The sequence below is a fragment of the Hyperolius riggenbachi genome, chromosome 11 (genome assembly GCF_040937935.1).
Source record: "Hyperolius riggenbachi isolate aHypRig1 chromosome 11, aHypRig1.pri, whole genome shotgun sequence".
Lineage (NCBI taxonomy): Eukaryota > Metazoa > Chordata > Amphibia > Anura > Hyperoliidae > Hyperolius > Hyperolius riggenbachi.
The window spans coordinates 11,505,870-11,522,602 of record NC_090656.1 but is presented as its reverse complement, the minus strand read 5'-3'; the positions used below and the strand labels follow the sequence as shown (position 1 = coordinate 11,522,602).

Genomic DNA, 16,733 nt, shown 5'->3' with positions numbered 1-16,733 from the left:
ATAAATCTGACATAATGAGCATCACCGCGATGCTCAAGATGAACATGACGGGAAATGGGGGATTTAAAGTTGCAGCATGTGATATCTCCTACGTGATCCTTAATTCTTTCTTTAAGAGCTCGAGAAGTTTTGCCAATATAAAAACAACCACATCTGCAATAAAGCAAATAAATGACCGCAGGGGTATTGCAGTTAACAAAATGTTGCAAATACCACCTGCGGCCATTGGGCAGAACAACCGATTTCCCAATTTGTAAATATTGGCAGTAAGCGCATCCACCGCAGCTATACGTGCCCTTGACTTTGCAGTGACTATCAGGTCCCTTTTTACCCCAAAAATGGCTTGTGGAGAGCAAGTCCCCTAGTGTCTTACTTCGTCTATAGGTAATCTCAGGTTTATAGGGAACAAATTCATTGATGGTATTATCTTTGGTGAGAATGTGCCAATGCCGCTGGAGAACGCCAACGACCCCCCGATTTTGATCGCTATATCGCGTGATTAAACGAGTTTCTTTGAAATCGTCTAAGATCTTAGGCTTTTTTGTAAAAGATCCGAACGATTGGTCAATTTGGCTCGTTTGTATGCCTTTTTGAGCCAACGATCTTTATAACCTCTTTCTTTAAATCGGCTTCGCAATAATTTGGCTTCCTTCTCAAATGTAACATCATCAGTACAATTACGTCGGACACGTAAATATTGTCCGGTAGGTATACCACGTATAGTATGTGATGGATGCGCACTACTTGCATGTAAGTAGGCATTGGATGCCGTGGATTTGCGATAAATCTGGGTGGATAAATGGCCCTCTCCATCGGCACTAATGATGAGATCCAGAAAAGGGATCGAGCTGCTGTGACTCTCCATGGTGAATTTCAAGTTCCAATCATTGCGATTTAAGGACATAATGAACTCATACAGTAGGTCCTTGCCACCAGTCCAGAACATCAGCACATCGTCTATGTACCTATGCCAAGATACAATGTGGCACAGGTACATGACGAGGGCGTCATTTCCGAAAAGGTGGCGTTCCCACTCCCCCAGGTACAGGTTGGCCAGAGAGGGAGCACATGTGGTTCCCATGGCCGCCCCCTGCACCTGGAGGTAGTGGACACCATCAAAGACGAAAACGTTATTCCGAAGAATAAACCTCAAGCAATCCAGGAGGAACTGATTATGTGGAGTCTCGCCCACATCCATTTCACTCAAGAATCTACCCACAGCATCCACACCTTTCTCCTGTGGTATGCTGGAGTAGAGAGCCTCCACATCCAGGGTCACCAGCAGAGCGTCCGTAGGCAATTGCAATCCCTCCAATAGAGTGAGAAGATGCAAAGTGTCCTGTACATAAGAGGGTAACCGATGGACATGTGGTTGTAGGTGTCTATCTACGTAGACACTAATTTTTTCCGTGAGAGACCCATTGCCCGATACAATGGGGCGTCCCGGGGGCCTAGATGGATTCTTGTGAACTTTGGGTAACGCGTAAAACGTTGGTGTAACCGGGTTCTCAACTTTTAGAAAGGCGCCGTAATGACGCCCTCACTTACAGCCGTATCAATAAGATCAAATAGACTTCTCTGATTAGTGATGACCCTGGATGCGGAGACCCTACAGTACCATTCCCTGTTCTTAAGAATTTTTTGGCACATATATATATATTGCTCAGATCTCATGATAACCACATTCCCCCCCTTGTCCGAGGGTTTAATAATAATGTCTCTATTTTGGCGTAGCTCATGCAGCGCTTGAGATTCTTCCAACGATAAGTTGGGAGTATGGTGTTTTTCAGTCCATAATTTACGAATATCCTCCTCTACTAAAGAAACAAAAGAGTTAACACTAGGACATAAGGAGAAGGGGGGGAATGAGGTTGAGCGAGATCTGAACTGTTGATTGATGGAGCCACTCACAGATCTCTCCTCTGAATCAAATCCAAACAAATCCCCACCATCAATGTGACCACTTTCTTCACTTAGTTTCACAAGGTCCATCAAGGCTCTGTAGTCCTGATTAGACCAATCTTTCCAATCAGTGATCATGCCCCCTAAGGGGGAATTTTCCTTCCTTTTATGCAACATTTTCAAAACAATTTTGCGTGCAAATAGATGTAAATCTTTAACAAATTCAAATCTGTCCAAGGTGCTATTGGGGCAAAAGCCCAGCCCCTTAGCCAGAAGATCCATCGTATGGCTAGTGAATTCGAAGCCAGATATATTAATGACTTGCATATTGTTATTGGAAGAGTTTGAAGTGGAAGCGTCAGTCACGTTGGCAATATCTGTCTCCCGTCCTCCTCCAAAAAATAGGAGGAGGATGACTGGGAGCCAGAGCCGCCACATGCTCCTCCCTCCACTTCACTCTCCTCCTCCTGTGAGGTGTTAGCGGATAGGTATTTATTAATAGGGCCCCTCCGAGACTTTATTTCCTTCTCTTTTTGCTTGAGAATTTTATTTTTAATTTTCGATGTTGAAGTACCTTGGGACCCCTTTATAACCTTAATGGTTGATCTAGTTGCCGGACGCTGGGGGATGTCTGGGCCGTGTCCGGTGGAGGAGACTGATGTGTCACTCTCACGTCCTACCGATGATTCTGACTCTTCTAAAGGGCTAGAGTCCCCAGGGGCGTCCGCAGGGGGTGCCGCGGGGAGTTTATCGGGGGGATGATTAATCGGAACAGGCTTTTTGCCCCTGGGGGGAGCTTTGCCCCACCTATAGGCGTAGCCAAATTTATAAGCTGCTTTGTCTCTCTCCAATTTATTTTCTTTCCGAGTCAGTAACTCCTTATTATACTTCTCAATATGTAACTTGAGATTCTTATTTCTAGTTAGAAACAATGGATGTTCAGTAAATGAATTTAAAGATTCTCGAATTGCTCCAATTTTTTTATCGATTTCCAACAGATCAGTCTCCCCCAACTCCTGCATCAATCCAAGCATAACCCCAGAGCAATGTTCAAAATTATCCTCCCATTTTTGTTTGAAGTTATCTGTTAAAGGTTTTTTAAAAGGAAAAATCTGAATACGAAGCCATAAGGGAGCTTTCCCCTCTTGCAGATACTTTTCATTAAACTTAATATTCCACCATGTTCTACTCTTCTGTTCATACAGTTTTACCAGCTTTCTAAAGCTGGAATTAATTAGCTGCTCAGCATTGCGTGCCCCTCTGTCTCGTGCACATTCCTCCCCCACCTGCTGTATGATCTCGTCCCACTGTAACATGACCCACAGATTTCACCGGCTGTTATCATACATATACTCCAATATAATCCCTCAACCCAGGTTTCCCAAAGGCTGGATGCCTCAAACATATATTGTGTAAATTACTCAAAGGGGAACCTGAGATTGATTGGGAATAGTGAATGGATGAATGAACACGTAGTATTAATTATCAGAAAAAATCTTTTTCATGCATCCTGCCAACAAGGATATAAGAAAGCAACAAAAAAGAGAGAGTTGGCTCTTGGGTGCATGAAAATTCACGACAACTTTATTAGTACAAAAATACAAATATTCTAAAACTAAACATATACACACAATCTAAATATAAACGTTAAAAATTGTAGTCATACAACTCCGCCACAGAGAGGCCACTATGAACTCCAAATCTCCGTCTATACTGTGGGGCTGCAGTCCCCAAAAAAAGTTATATATAGAGATGTTTCAATTAATGTGAAGGAAACCATGTATGGGGATAAAGATAGTTCTCCATTGTGAAAAACGGGATGTAGAGATGAAGCAGCTGAGCCCCCCACTCGCAGGGGCTAATGATACAACAAATGACACAAAAGCACTGTTATGGCTGTTGGTGTTCACATAAGTGCACCCCTCACTCGCAGAGGTGAATGGTGCTGGTAAGTGGTTAGTAAGCCAAGCAGGTTGTCAGGAGGTTGTTAGTGAGCAGTATAGTTTCAAACACAGCAGCACCTGGTGTATGGATCAATGACCACAATATCATCTGTAGCAAGCTGGAAAAACAGTGCGCAGGCAAGCAGTATGTTGATGGAGGCCAACAAAAGTCCCTTGGATCTGAGTGCGGTTATATAGCATATAGCTCAGCAGTACGCAAAGTTCCACAAACAGCAGTTAGCACAGTTCCACTACAGAATCTGTAGCAAGCTGAGAAGCCATATGTAGGCAAGCAATATGTTGACCAAAGCCAGCAGGAATCCAGCATTAGAGATCCCTAGGATCTGAGTGTAATGATATAGCGTATAGCTCAGCAATTGGTAAAGTTCCACACACAATAATGGAGATCCACATAGAGTGATGCATAGGTGGTGATATAGTTACCAAACCGACTGTCCAAATGGTTTCCAAAAGAAAGATGATGTTATTGGAGAGGAGTCCCAAGTGGCAAGGTGGCAGAGTATCTCGCTGTGATGTAGCCTAACATGTTTCGCCGTTTCCTAACGGCCTTATCAAAGGCGAGCAGCGGAGAGCATGTTGAGAGAGCGCCATGACGGCGTTCTTATGCTGGTCGCACTGGCCGGCAGCCCCAGTCACGCCCCCCGCGTCCCCACGCTTGGACGCCCCGCGCGATGACGCGGAGGCGCACAGGAGCGCGTCATTGGAGCGCAAATAATGCGCTCCACCCTGGCAAATGGGAGAAAATGCCCAGGAACGGAGATCCGCTATGACGCACTCAGAGGGGACAGGACAGGGGGCGGGAAGGGGCGGGGAGCCAGCGACAAACAATCAAACATGCACAAGTATATGAAAAATTATATATATGTACAGATGTTGTAAAAATAAATAAACAAAAAGAAAATCTAGGTAACAAAGTACATATAATGAATGTTGAGACATATAATTCAACCTATAGTGGCCAGCGTAGCAGAGCCTGGTGAATCAAAAATTGATTACACAAGGAAATCTGCTGTGGTCAAATATTAAAGAAACATATATATATTATATATTTATTATTATAATTTAGAAAATAGATTTTATTTCTGAAATCTTGTATTTTTTAATTTGAGTTCACTTTTAAAAAGAGCGGAATATGGAGGGGTGTCATTTCTGATCCTCTGCCTCTAATATGTACTGAGGTTTTATTCAGTTGCTGTTCCGTCGTGTTGGACTCTTTGTGACCCCAGCTCGCCAGGCCCCTCTATCCTCTGCTGCCTCTCATTTTATGCTGAAATCTATTGCACATTGCTGGACATTGTGTGGGCAGGCAATAGATCCCTCTATGGCGGTGGCGTAGTGGTTAGCGCTCCTGCCTTGCAGCGCTGGGTCCCCGGTTTATAATCCCTGCCAGGCCAACATCTGCAAGGCATTTTTATGTTCTCCCCGTGTCTGTGTGGGTTTCCTCTCACATCCCAATAACATTAACCAAGTTAATTGGCTTCCCCCTAAAATTGGCCCTAGACTATGATACATACACTACACAAATCATACATAGACATATGACTGCGGTAGGGACTAGATTGAGAGCCCCTCTAATGGACAGTTAGGGACAAGAAAATATATACTCTGTACAGTGCTGCGTAATATGTCGGCGCTATATAAATACTTAAAGTGGATCTGAGATAAATGTTTACTCATTGCATAATTGTGTTCCTTTCCTATAGTGTATAGGGCATTCCTCAAGCCAAATACTTTTTTTGTTTTGTTTTAATACTCTAATTCCCTATAAACTAAACAAGCCACGCCCACAGCTCCTTTTGTGCCTTGGCACTCAGTCCCAGGTAGTAGGGGCTTATGGGAGTTCAGTCTGGGCAGGAGGAGGAGGTTACTAGCCATTGATTTCAGAGGGAGGAGGAGAGGGGAGTGAATTTACACACAGGCAAGCTGATAGCATCTCCAGCCCTCAGCCTGTGACAATGTGACAAACAGAACATGGCTGCCCTCATTGTATCACAGGAATAAATAATCATAAATGATCTTGCCATATACGGAGTGATGTATGACCGTTTTAGGGCCCATTCACACTGGAAAAAATGTATGCACTGGTTTGAAAAACCGACACAATTGCCCCCGGCTTTTCCTGTATGCATCTGTGTGTGGTTTGTGGATCATCTGCATGTTGCTCCTTCACTATTTGTAGCGGTCACTGGAGGAAAAGCATGGAGCTGTAGTTTGGACCTTGTTGGATTTTACAACATGCGCCCGTTACTGCTATCTACATGCAATGCAGCATGCTGTGCTTTCCAGAGTGCACTCTACTGCAGCACATACAGTGGGAAGGTTACATTCACACGAGAGAGTGCGTGTCACGGTCAACTGCAAAATGGACATAACAATGCGCTGGAACGCAATGATGTGAATATACCAGTCCTCGTTGTCTTGCAGAGACGGGATTCAGTAGTAGCGCGTTTAATTTGTTTAATGTGGTTCAGAAGCTGAGAGCTCAGACAGTTGGTGTGTAGTACTGGCAGCCTCCATATTGTAGTACTGGCAGCCTCCATACTGTAGTGCTGGCAGCCTCCATACTGTAGTGCTGGCAGCCTCCATACTGTAGGGCTGGCAGCCTCCATACTGTAGTGCTGGCAGCCTCCATATTGTAGTACTGGCAGCCTCCATATTGTAGTACTGGCAGCCTCCATATTGTACTACTGGCAGCCTCCATATTGTACTACTGGCAGCCTCCATATTGTACTACTGGCAGCCTCCATACTGTGGTACTGGCAGCCTCTATATTGTACTACTGGCAGCCTCTATATTGTACTACTGGCAGCCTCCATACTGTAGTACTGGCAGCCTCCATACTGTAGTACTGGCAGCCTCCATACTGTAGTACTGGCAGCCTCCATACTGTAGTACTGGCAGCCTCCATATTGTAGTACTGGCAGCCTCCATACTGTAGTACTGGCAGCCTCCATATTGTACTACTGGCAGCCTCCATACTATAGTACTGGCAGCCTCCATACTGTAGTACTGGCAGCCTCCATATTGTACTACTGGCAGCCTCCATATTGTACTACTGGCAGCCTCCATATTGTACTACTGGCAGCCTCCATATTGTACTACTGGCAGCCTCCATATTGTACTACTGGCAGCCTCCATATTGTACTACTGGCAGCCTCCATACTGTAGTACTGGCAGCCTCCATACTGTAATACTGGCAGCCTCCATATTGTACTACTGGCAGCCTCCATACTGTAGTACTGGCAGCCTCCATATTGTACTACTGGCAGCCTCCATACTGTAGTACTGGCAGCCTCCATATTGTACTACTGGCAGCCTCCATACTGTAGTACTGGCAGCCTCCATATTGTACTACTGGCAGCCTCCATATTGTACTACTGGCGGCCTCCATATTGTACTACTGGCAGCCTCCATACTGTAGTACTGGCAGCCTCCATACTGTAGTACTGGCAGCCTCCATATTGTACTACTGGCAGCCTCCATACTGTAGTACTGGCAGCCTCCATACTGTAATACTGGCAGCCTCCATATTGTACTACTGGCAGCCTCCATATTGTACTACTGGCAGCCTCCATATTGTACTACTGGCAGCCTCCATACTGTAGCACAGCCAACTTTAGTTGACTCGAGGAATGCAGCTATTACTATCTTCAGCTAAAAGTTGCTGTCAGAATCGCAGCCCTGAAGAAGCAGATTAATCAAAGCCTCTATATGTAAGCTGTAAGTCATGACACTGTACAGGGAGGCGGAGCTTGTAGAAGTCATTAGAACCTCCTCTATGTGTAAGCTGTAAGTCCTGACACTACAGGGAGACGGAGCTTGCAGAAGTCATTAGAACCTCCTCTATATGTATGCTGTAAGTCATGACACTGTACAGGGAGGCGGAGCTTGTAGAAGTCATTAGAACCTCCTCTATATGTATGCTGTAAGTTATGACACTGTACAGGGAGGCGGAGCTTGTAGAAGTCATCAGAACCTCCTCTATATGTATGCTGTAAGTCATCACACTGTACAGGGAGGAGGAGCTTGTAGAAGTCATTAGAACCTCCTCTATATGTATGCTGTAAGTCATGACACTACAGGATCTTCTCAAAAAATTATAAACATTAGACTTTCATATATTTTAGATTCAAATACACACAGCTGAAGTAGTTCAAGCCTTTTATTGTTTTAATATTGATGATTTTGGCATACAGCTCATGAAAACCCAAAATTCCTATCTCAAAAAAATAGCATATTTCATCCGACCAAAAAAAAGAAAAGTTTTTTAAAACAAAAAAAGTCAACCTTCAAATAATTATGTTCAGGTATGCACTCAATACTTGGTCGGGAATTCTTTTGCAGAAATGACTGCTTCAATGCGGCGTGGCATGGAGGCAATCAGCCTGTGGCACTGCTCAGGTGTTATGGAGGCCCAGGATGCTTCAATGCGGCGTGGCATGGAGGCAATCAGCCTGTGGCACTGCTCAGGTGTTATGGAGGCCCAGGATGCTTCGATAGCGGCCTTAAGCTCATCCAGAGTGTTGGGTCTTGCGGCTCTTAACTTTCTCTTCACAATATCCCACAGATTCTCTATGGGGTTCAGGTCAGGAGAGGCAAAAAGATTCCCGACCAAGTATTGAGTGCATAACTGAACATAATTATTTGAAGGTTGACTTTTTTTGTTTTAAAAACACTTTTCTTTTTTTTGGTCGGATGAAATATGCTATTTTTTTGAGATAGGAATTTTGGGTTTTCATGAGCTGTATGCCAAAATCATCAATATTAAAACAATAAAAGGCTTGAACAACTTCAGTTGTGTGTATTTGAATCTAAAATATATGAAAGTCTAATGTTTATCAGTACATTACAGAAAATAATGAACTTTATCACAATATGCTTATTTTTTGAGAAGATCCTGTATGTACAGGGAGGCGGAGCTTGTAGAAGTCCTCAGAACCTCCTCTATATGTATGCTGTAAGTCATGACACTTTACAGGGAGGCGGAGCTTGTAGAAGTCCTCAGAACCTCCTCTATATGTATGCTGTAAGTCATGACACTTTACAGGGAGGCAGAGCTTGTAGAAGTCCTCAGAACCTCCTCTATATGTATGCTGTAAGTCATGACACTGTACAGGGAGGCGGAGCTTATAGAAGTCATTAGAACCTCCTCTGTAGGTAAGCTGTAAGTCATGACACTGTACAGGGAGGCGGAGCTTGTAGAAGTCATTAGAACCTCCTCTATATGTATGCTGTAAGTCCTGACACTGTACAGGGAGGCGGAGCTTGTAGAAGAGCAGCTTTGGACATTGGAGAGCATGGCTTCCTCATAGGGAATAGTGTTTGATGCAGACTATCATCTCATTGGGCAGTTTCCTGTGAAGTGGCTGTCTGCATCTCCCATAGACTTCAGGTTGCCACCAGATTTGACTAGTGAAGGCTGCCATCCACTTATCAATTGTTAATGAGAACCTTAACTGAGAGGGATATGGATGTTTCCTTTTAAACAATACCAGTTGCCTGGCAGTCCTGCTGATCTTATTGGCTGCAGTAGTATCTGAATCGCACACCTGAAACAAGCATGCAGCTAATCCAGTCTGACTTCAGTCAGAGCACCTGATCTGCATGCTTGTTCAGGGGCTGTGGATGAAAGTATTACTGTATTTTTTGGACTAAAAGACTAATTTTTTCTCCCCCAAAAGTGGTGAAAAGCTTTCTCTCTATCTCGCTATGGTGACCTATGTTCTGCTTTCAGATCTCATCACCTCCAGCCCGGATTGCCTCCACAGTTTGGTCCACTGGAGTCACAGCCATGCCGGAGGCTGCTCCTCTGTGCCCAGCCTGCAGCAGGTACTCTCCACGCAGTACAGCGGCATCATACGGGCAGTGTGGGGCTGCAGAGAGGGACATGACCACATCATGGAACTGGACTCGGCCACCTCAGACGCTCAGGATGAAGAAATCACCACACTGGTCAGCAGTAATGGAATAGACGCTGCTGGGACCGACGCCGTGACTGCAGCATACAGTCCACCACATAGTATGCAGACCACCCCACCCATTTCTGATGCAGGAAAAGAGGGTAACCCACCTTCACATAACAGACTACCAGCTCCGCCCCCGGAGAGCCCGGCCTCACCCTGTCCTGATCTCACTGATGCACCCGAAGCCGAGGACTCTGCTGAGCAAGGGAAGGAGGACGGCAGCGACCTCTCAGAGGGGTGAGTATGTGGGCCAGTTCTAGACTTTTTGATGCCTGAGGCAAACCTGTGAGGGTACCCGCAGTGCTGCAGGAAGGAAGGAGAGCAGTTGCCATAGCAATGCATATGCCGCAGGTAATACTTCCTACGCATATGCACTGCTATGAGCCGCTGTCCTTTCTTCACTGCAGCACTGCTGGAAGGAAGGAGAGCAGTTGCCATAGCAATGCGTATACTGGAGGCAATTACAATGCTGGATGGAAGGAGAGCAGTTGCCATAGCAATGCGTATACTGGAGGCAATTACTTCCTTCGGCATATGCGGTACGGCTATGAGCCGCTGTCTTTTCTTCACTGCAGCGCTACCTGCGGATCGCGATCTGAGGTCTGTGAGGCGGGGGGACCCGGCGAGCATTTCCTGCTCCAGGAGGCGGCCACTGCTTGTTTCAGGAAGGTGAACTAGCGGCGGCCGGGGAGGGAGGGTGGATGGCAGGATGTCGCTCTGACGCCACCTGAGGAAGCAGCGTCACCTGACGTCATGGGTGGCCCAGGGCTGTGAGTTTGGTCTGTGTGGTTGTACCCTGTAGGCACTCAACACACTAAAGGGCTAAAGATGATGATTTTTTTTTTTGTGTACAGAGAGTCCCGAAGCAAGGATGACGGAGAGGAGATGGAGGTGCTGTCGTCTGATGACTCCTTTACACCATATACAGAGAAGAGGTAATCTATCAGTAACTGCATAGAAGGCACGCTGGACTTTGCAGCAAAAATATCTGATTAGAACGGTGTTTGCACACTTACCCTGCAATGTTCTAGTATTTGCAATGCTGCATTTTCTGCTTCCGATTCTTTCTTTTTTTTTCGGTCTTATGTGAATTCTCACATTCTGATTTTTCCATGAATCACAACAAAGTTAATTTACATGAATTTGTATGTAATAAACTTGCCATTCACATGATGGCCCTTTTTACTCTGCAGAAAATTTGGATGCCATTGACTTGCATTAGATATGCGGAGAACGCAAATGAGCAAACATGGAAATCGCACATGGATTCTGTCCTGTGTCAAAGGACCCTAATGAAACCCATTAACCATACAATCAATTGCACGATTGATTGATTCTGCATTGTAATCCGAAAACCCACTGACCAATTCAATCAGATTGACCCGTTTTTCTGATCTAATTAGCGGATTATCGTCCATTAGTGGGCATGTCTTATCGATTTATACCGATTTGATTGTGCAGCGGATTGTATAGTTAATGGCCACCATTAGGGTCACCTTGACCCAAAATCATTGTCCCTTTTTAACAGGGCTGAGGAGTCGTGGCAATTTTTTTCGGTACCTGGAGTCTGTTTCATAAACTGAGGAGTTGTATGATTTTTGTACTCACTGCACAGCCCTGGTAAGAGTTGGACCAAAGAGTCAGAGTCATTTTGGGTACCTGGATTTGGAGGTTTCATAAACTGAGGAGTCGGAGTAAGAGTTGGAGTCTAATGATTTTTGTACTGACTCCACTGTCCTGACTTTTAAACAACTCCATTTTGGCATAACAGGAAATTCTGCCTCTTGACAGCACATAGATCAGGAGCAGCAAGAGCAGGCACTAAATAGTGTTATGCTACTTTTATTCTTTACAGTGGTTGTTCAGATAACTCGTGTTTGGGGGGGGGGGGGGGGGGGGGGGGGGGGCGCACTACTCACATGAAAATATATATATTTTATGAAAATATATATAGTAAACTACTCGAAATCGGAATTCAAATGAAGTCTAAGTGACCACAGGCAGTGGGGAATTAACTTACCCAGAAGTCTTTGGGGATGTCTGCGTTCCATGACGCGTCATAGGCGTAATGAAAGCCGCATTGCAAGCCTCACTACCGCACTTCCTCTTTCAAGCTGGAAGGAGGAAGCACGGAAGTGAGTCTTGGAACACGGCTTTCATTATGCCTGTGACACGTAATGAAACGCAGACGTCCCCCCAAGACTTCTGGGTAAGTTAACTTCCCGCTGCCTGTGGTCACTTAGACTTCATTTGAATTCCCATTTCGAGTAGTATACTACTCGATCGCCCATTGCCTGCCTGCTGGCTGTGACTCACTCAATTGTAAAAGATCTCTGGCTTGTTCCAGGATTCCTCCAAGAAAGAGCAGCCGCAGAAAAGCTGGAAGGAGGGTGGAGCCTGGAGAGAGGAAGAAGCCGGGGCCCAAACCAGACTGGAGGAAGAAGATTAAGCGGGAGCGGTGAGTGCACTGCCACACAAGCGTGTTATTTATAATAAAGCTATCCTGATACTAGCTGGAAATGGCCACTTCTGTCACCACTAGTAGGAGCTGCAGTACTTATATTCATCACCAGGCAAGATTTTATATCCACAGAAGAACTCACACTCTAATCCCTACCACAGTCTACATGGTCATGTCACTGACTGTCCTCAGTGTAGCTCACAATCTAATCCTACCATAGTCCTAGTCTAATGTCCTACCATATTATTATTATTATGTATTTATATTGCACTGACATCTTCTGCAGCACATTACAGAGTACATAGTCATGTCACTGACTGTCCTCAGAGGAGCTCACACTCTAATCCTACCATAGTCATAGCCTAATGTCCTACCATATTATTATTATGTATTTATATAGCACTGACATCTCCTGCAGCACATTACAGAGTACATAGTCATGTCACTGACTGTCCTCAGAGGAGCTCACACTCTAATGGTGGCCACTAATGATCCAACCTTTTTCATCCAATCTTACCATTTCTATGTAATATAAGGTAACTGCCTGAAGTATCCATTCAGTATATTCACTCAATTTACCCTTATACTACATAGAATTGGTAAGAATTGGTAAGATTGGATGAAAAATATTGGATCATTAGTGGCCACCTTAAGGCTATCATAGTCATAGTGTAATGTCCTATATTATTATGTATGTATATAGCACTAACATCTTCTGCAGCACATTACGGAGTACATAGTCATGTCACTGGCTGTCCTCAGAGGAGCTCACAATGTAATCCTTACCAGTCGTAGTCTAATATGTTTTCTAACTTATTATCATTATGTATTTGTATAGCACTGACATCTTCTGCAGCACTTTACATACAGAGTACATAGCCATGTCACTGACTGTACTCAGAGGATAGCTTATGTTGATGGTTCCTGTGATTGTAACAACCCCAGGTACATTTAAAAGACAAAAGGAGACCAGGAGCCCAATGGTGCAGAATCGTGTAAGATTCAGAAAAGCAAATTGCTAAGATTGTATACATATTCTAAGAATTATTCTATAAAAACAGCCATCACAGTTCAAAAGAACCTGTATCATATACCTCAATAATTATAATAATAAATATGCATAACTTCTCCAGTCAAATCTATTCATAGGTGAAGTCAGTTCAGTATTTTGAGGGGTTGATCTTACCAGCTTTTGCATAACTATAATGAATATGACATATGTTAAAAGAATGTATATGCATAACATTATATTGCAATTGAAATGTGAATGAAAGTTGTATTTAAAGAAAACCTGTACTGAAAAAAAGTTCCCCTGGGGGGTACTCACCTCAGTAGGGGGAAGTCTCTGGACCCTGTCGAGGCTTTCCCCGTCCTCCTGTGTCCCACAGCGGTCTCGCTGCAGCTCCTGGAACGCACAGGCGACAAATCCGACAGCCTGATCAATATTTACCTTTTCTGGCTCCAGCGGGTGGCGCTGTTGCGGCTCTTCTGACGGAGATAGGAGAAAATAGCTGATCTTCGTTGGGTCCGCTCTACTACGCAGGCTCAGGAGACTTGCGCCTGCGCAGTAGAGCGGCCCGATGGAGATCGGCTATTTCTGCCTATCTCCGTGGGAAGAGCGGATAGTGCGCCTGCGCTGGAGCCAAAAGGTAAATATTTACCGCCGCTCCGGGAGGATTTTCTCCGCCGCCGTGGGACCGAGGAGGACGGGGGAAGCCTTAATAGGATCCGGAGGCTTCCCCCACCCGAGGTGAGTACCCCCCAGGGGAGTTTTTTTTCATTACAGATTTTCTTTAAGATTGCATAAAAATGTTTTAAAATGTGCATATTTTTGTGTTATTGATTCACCTATTCACCTATATTTCTTAATGAGGTGCTGCGTGCTTAAACGATTGGGGTAAAAAAAAAAAAAAAAAAAAAGGTTTGGACAGTGATTAAAAATACGCATTACAATCTGCAGTCAAGACTATTCATTATATTCTGTATGTATACATATACATTCTTTCAGTATATGTTATATTCATTATATTTCCAGAAAGCTGGTGTAATTAACCTTAACCATTTACCGCCATCCTAACGTATTAACCACCCTGGCGTTCTGATTAAATCGCCAGGGTGGCTGCGGGAGGGTTTTTTTTAAATAAAAAAAAAACTATTTCATGCAGCCTCCGGCGCCCAGAATAAACAAGGAAGGCCGCAATGAGCGGCCTTCCTTGTTTTGCTTATATCGTCGCCATAGCGACGAGCGGAGTGACGTCATCGACGTCAGCCGACGTCCTGACGTCAGCCGCCTCCGATCCAGCCCTTAGCGCTGGCCGGAACTTTTTGTTCCGGCTACGCTGGGCTCAGGCGGCTGGGGGGACCCTCTTTCGCCGCTGCTCGTGGCGAATCGCCGCAGAGCGGCGGCGATCAGGCAGCACACGCGGCTGGCAAAGTGCCGGCTGCGTGTGCTGCTTTTTATTTCATTAAAATCGGCCCAGCAGGGCCTGAGCGGCAGCCGCTGGCGGTGTTGGACGAGCTGAGCTCGTCCAGACCGCTCAGCTGGTTAAAACGTCATGCTTACCGCTATTAACAGCAACATGGCGTTTTAATACGTCGCGCATTCCCGCCGCTGCTACCGCCGTGTGTCCGCCGCTACCGCCGCCATTACCGTCGGGATCCCGTGCTGGGTGATTGGGGAAGAGGACCGAACAGTCCTCTACCCAATCGCAGTGCCTGGAGTGAATGGACGTGACCGCGAACAGCGGCTACGTCCATTCACATAAACAGGAAATGTAACAGTTTAACCACTTCAGCCTACAGCTTCGAAAATCTTATGCATCCGAGCAATGTTCACCTCCCATTTATTCGCTAATAACTTTATCGCTACTTATCAAAATTAATTGATCTATATCTCGTTTTTTCCGCCACTAATTAGGCTTTCTTTAGGTAGTACATTTTGCTAAGAGCCACTTTACTGTAAATACATTTTAACAGGAAGATTAAGATAGAAATGGAAAAAAATCATCATTTCTCAGTTTTTGGCCATTATAGTTTAAAATTAATACATGCTACAGTAATTAAAACCCATGCATTTTATGTGCCCATTTGTCCCGCTTATTACACCATTTAAATTACGTCCCTATCACAATTTATGGCGCCGATATTTTATTTAGAAATAAAGGTGCATTTTTTCAATTTGCGTCGATCACTATTTACAAGCTTATAATTTTAAAAAATGTAATAAGATACTCTCTTGACATGTATATTTAAAAAGTTCAGACCCTTAGGTAACTATTTATGTAGATTTTTTTTTTTAATTGTAATTTTTTTTATTATTTTTTTAATACAAAAATGTATTTGGGTAATTTTAGTTTGGGAGGTAAATAGCCAATTTTAGATGTAATATAATGTATTTTTTATTCAATACAGGTATGTGGGGGCAGTTTACTATTTGGCCACAAGATGGCCACATTCAAAAAGTTCCTAGATGCGAACAATGTCGCATCTAGGAACTAAAATAAAGAGAAGTTGTTTCCTGGGGGCAGAAATATCACGCTCTCTGATGAGAAAGCGTCGGTATTTCTGCCGGGGACTTGGATCGGTGAATGGGAATTATATTCCCATTCACTGATCGGGGGGGCAGCGGGGGCGCGCGCGGGCCCGATCGCGCGCACCACACGGCTGCAGCACCACTGCCTATCTGGACGGATATATGCGTCCAGATATGGCGAAGTGGTTAATAAAGTGTAAAAAAAAAAAAAAAAAAAAAAATGAAAACGTCCTATGAGTGTTCACTAGCGCCATCTTGTGGCCAAAAAGTATATTACACCTACAAAATACATACATTTTCAAGTATATACACATCATTAATAAAATTACACTTCCAACCCTCCCCCCCCCCCCCCCCCCCCAAAAAAAACACTTGTAAAAAAAAAAAATCAGCTTAAAAAAAATAAATAAATAGTTGCCTTAGGGACTCAGCTTTTTTTATTCTATATTTTATGGGGGAAAATTAATTTTAATTTATTACATAGGGGCTTGTAATTATGGCCAGAACAAACAGAAAAATAACCACTTATATTTCAAAATAATATACTGTCGCCATACATTGTGGTAGGGACATAATCTAAACGGTTTAATTATCGGGACCACTGGGAAAATAAAACGTGTTTGTTTTATCCACAGGAGAATGTTTAATTTTAAAACTATAAAGGCTGAACACTGAGAAATAATAATTTTTTTTCTTTTTTTTCTGTTTTTCTCATTAAAATGCATTTAGAATTAAAAAAATTCTTAGCAAAATGTACTATCCACAGAAAGCCTAATTGGTGGCGAAAAAAACGAGGTATAGATCATTTTCTTGTGATAAGTAGTAATAAAGTTATTAGGGAATAAAAGGGAGGAGCGCTGACAACTGAAAATTGCTCTGGTCCGTTAGGATAAAAACCCTTGGGGGTGAAC

At 44.1% G+C, this 16,733-nt stretch overlaps 1 protein-coding gene across 1 annotated transcript in view; it reads left to right on the top strand.

The window, feature by feature from the left end:
• The window catches only part of ZNF276 (zinc finger protein 276), a 57,094-nt gene that overhangs the window by 19,723 nt on the left and 20,638 nt on the right, over positions 1-16,733 (top strand). Inside the window, exons 4-6 of the mRNA XM_068260685.1 lie at positions 9,601-10,066; positions 10,684-10,764; positions 12,177-12,287. Coding sequence (XP_068116786.1) covers positions 9,601-10,066; positions 10,684-10,764; positions 12,177-12,287 — 658 coding nt within the window. The remainder of the gene's footprint in view (positions 1-9,600; positions 10,067-10,683; positions 10,765-12,176; positions 12,288-16,733) is intronic.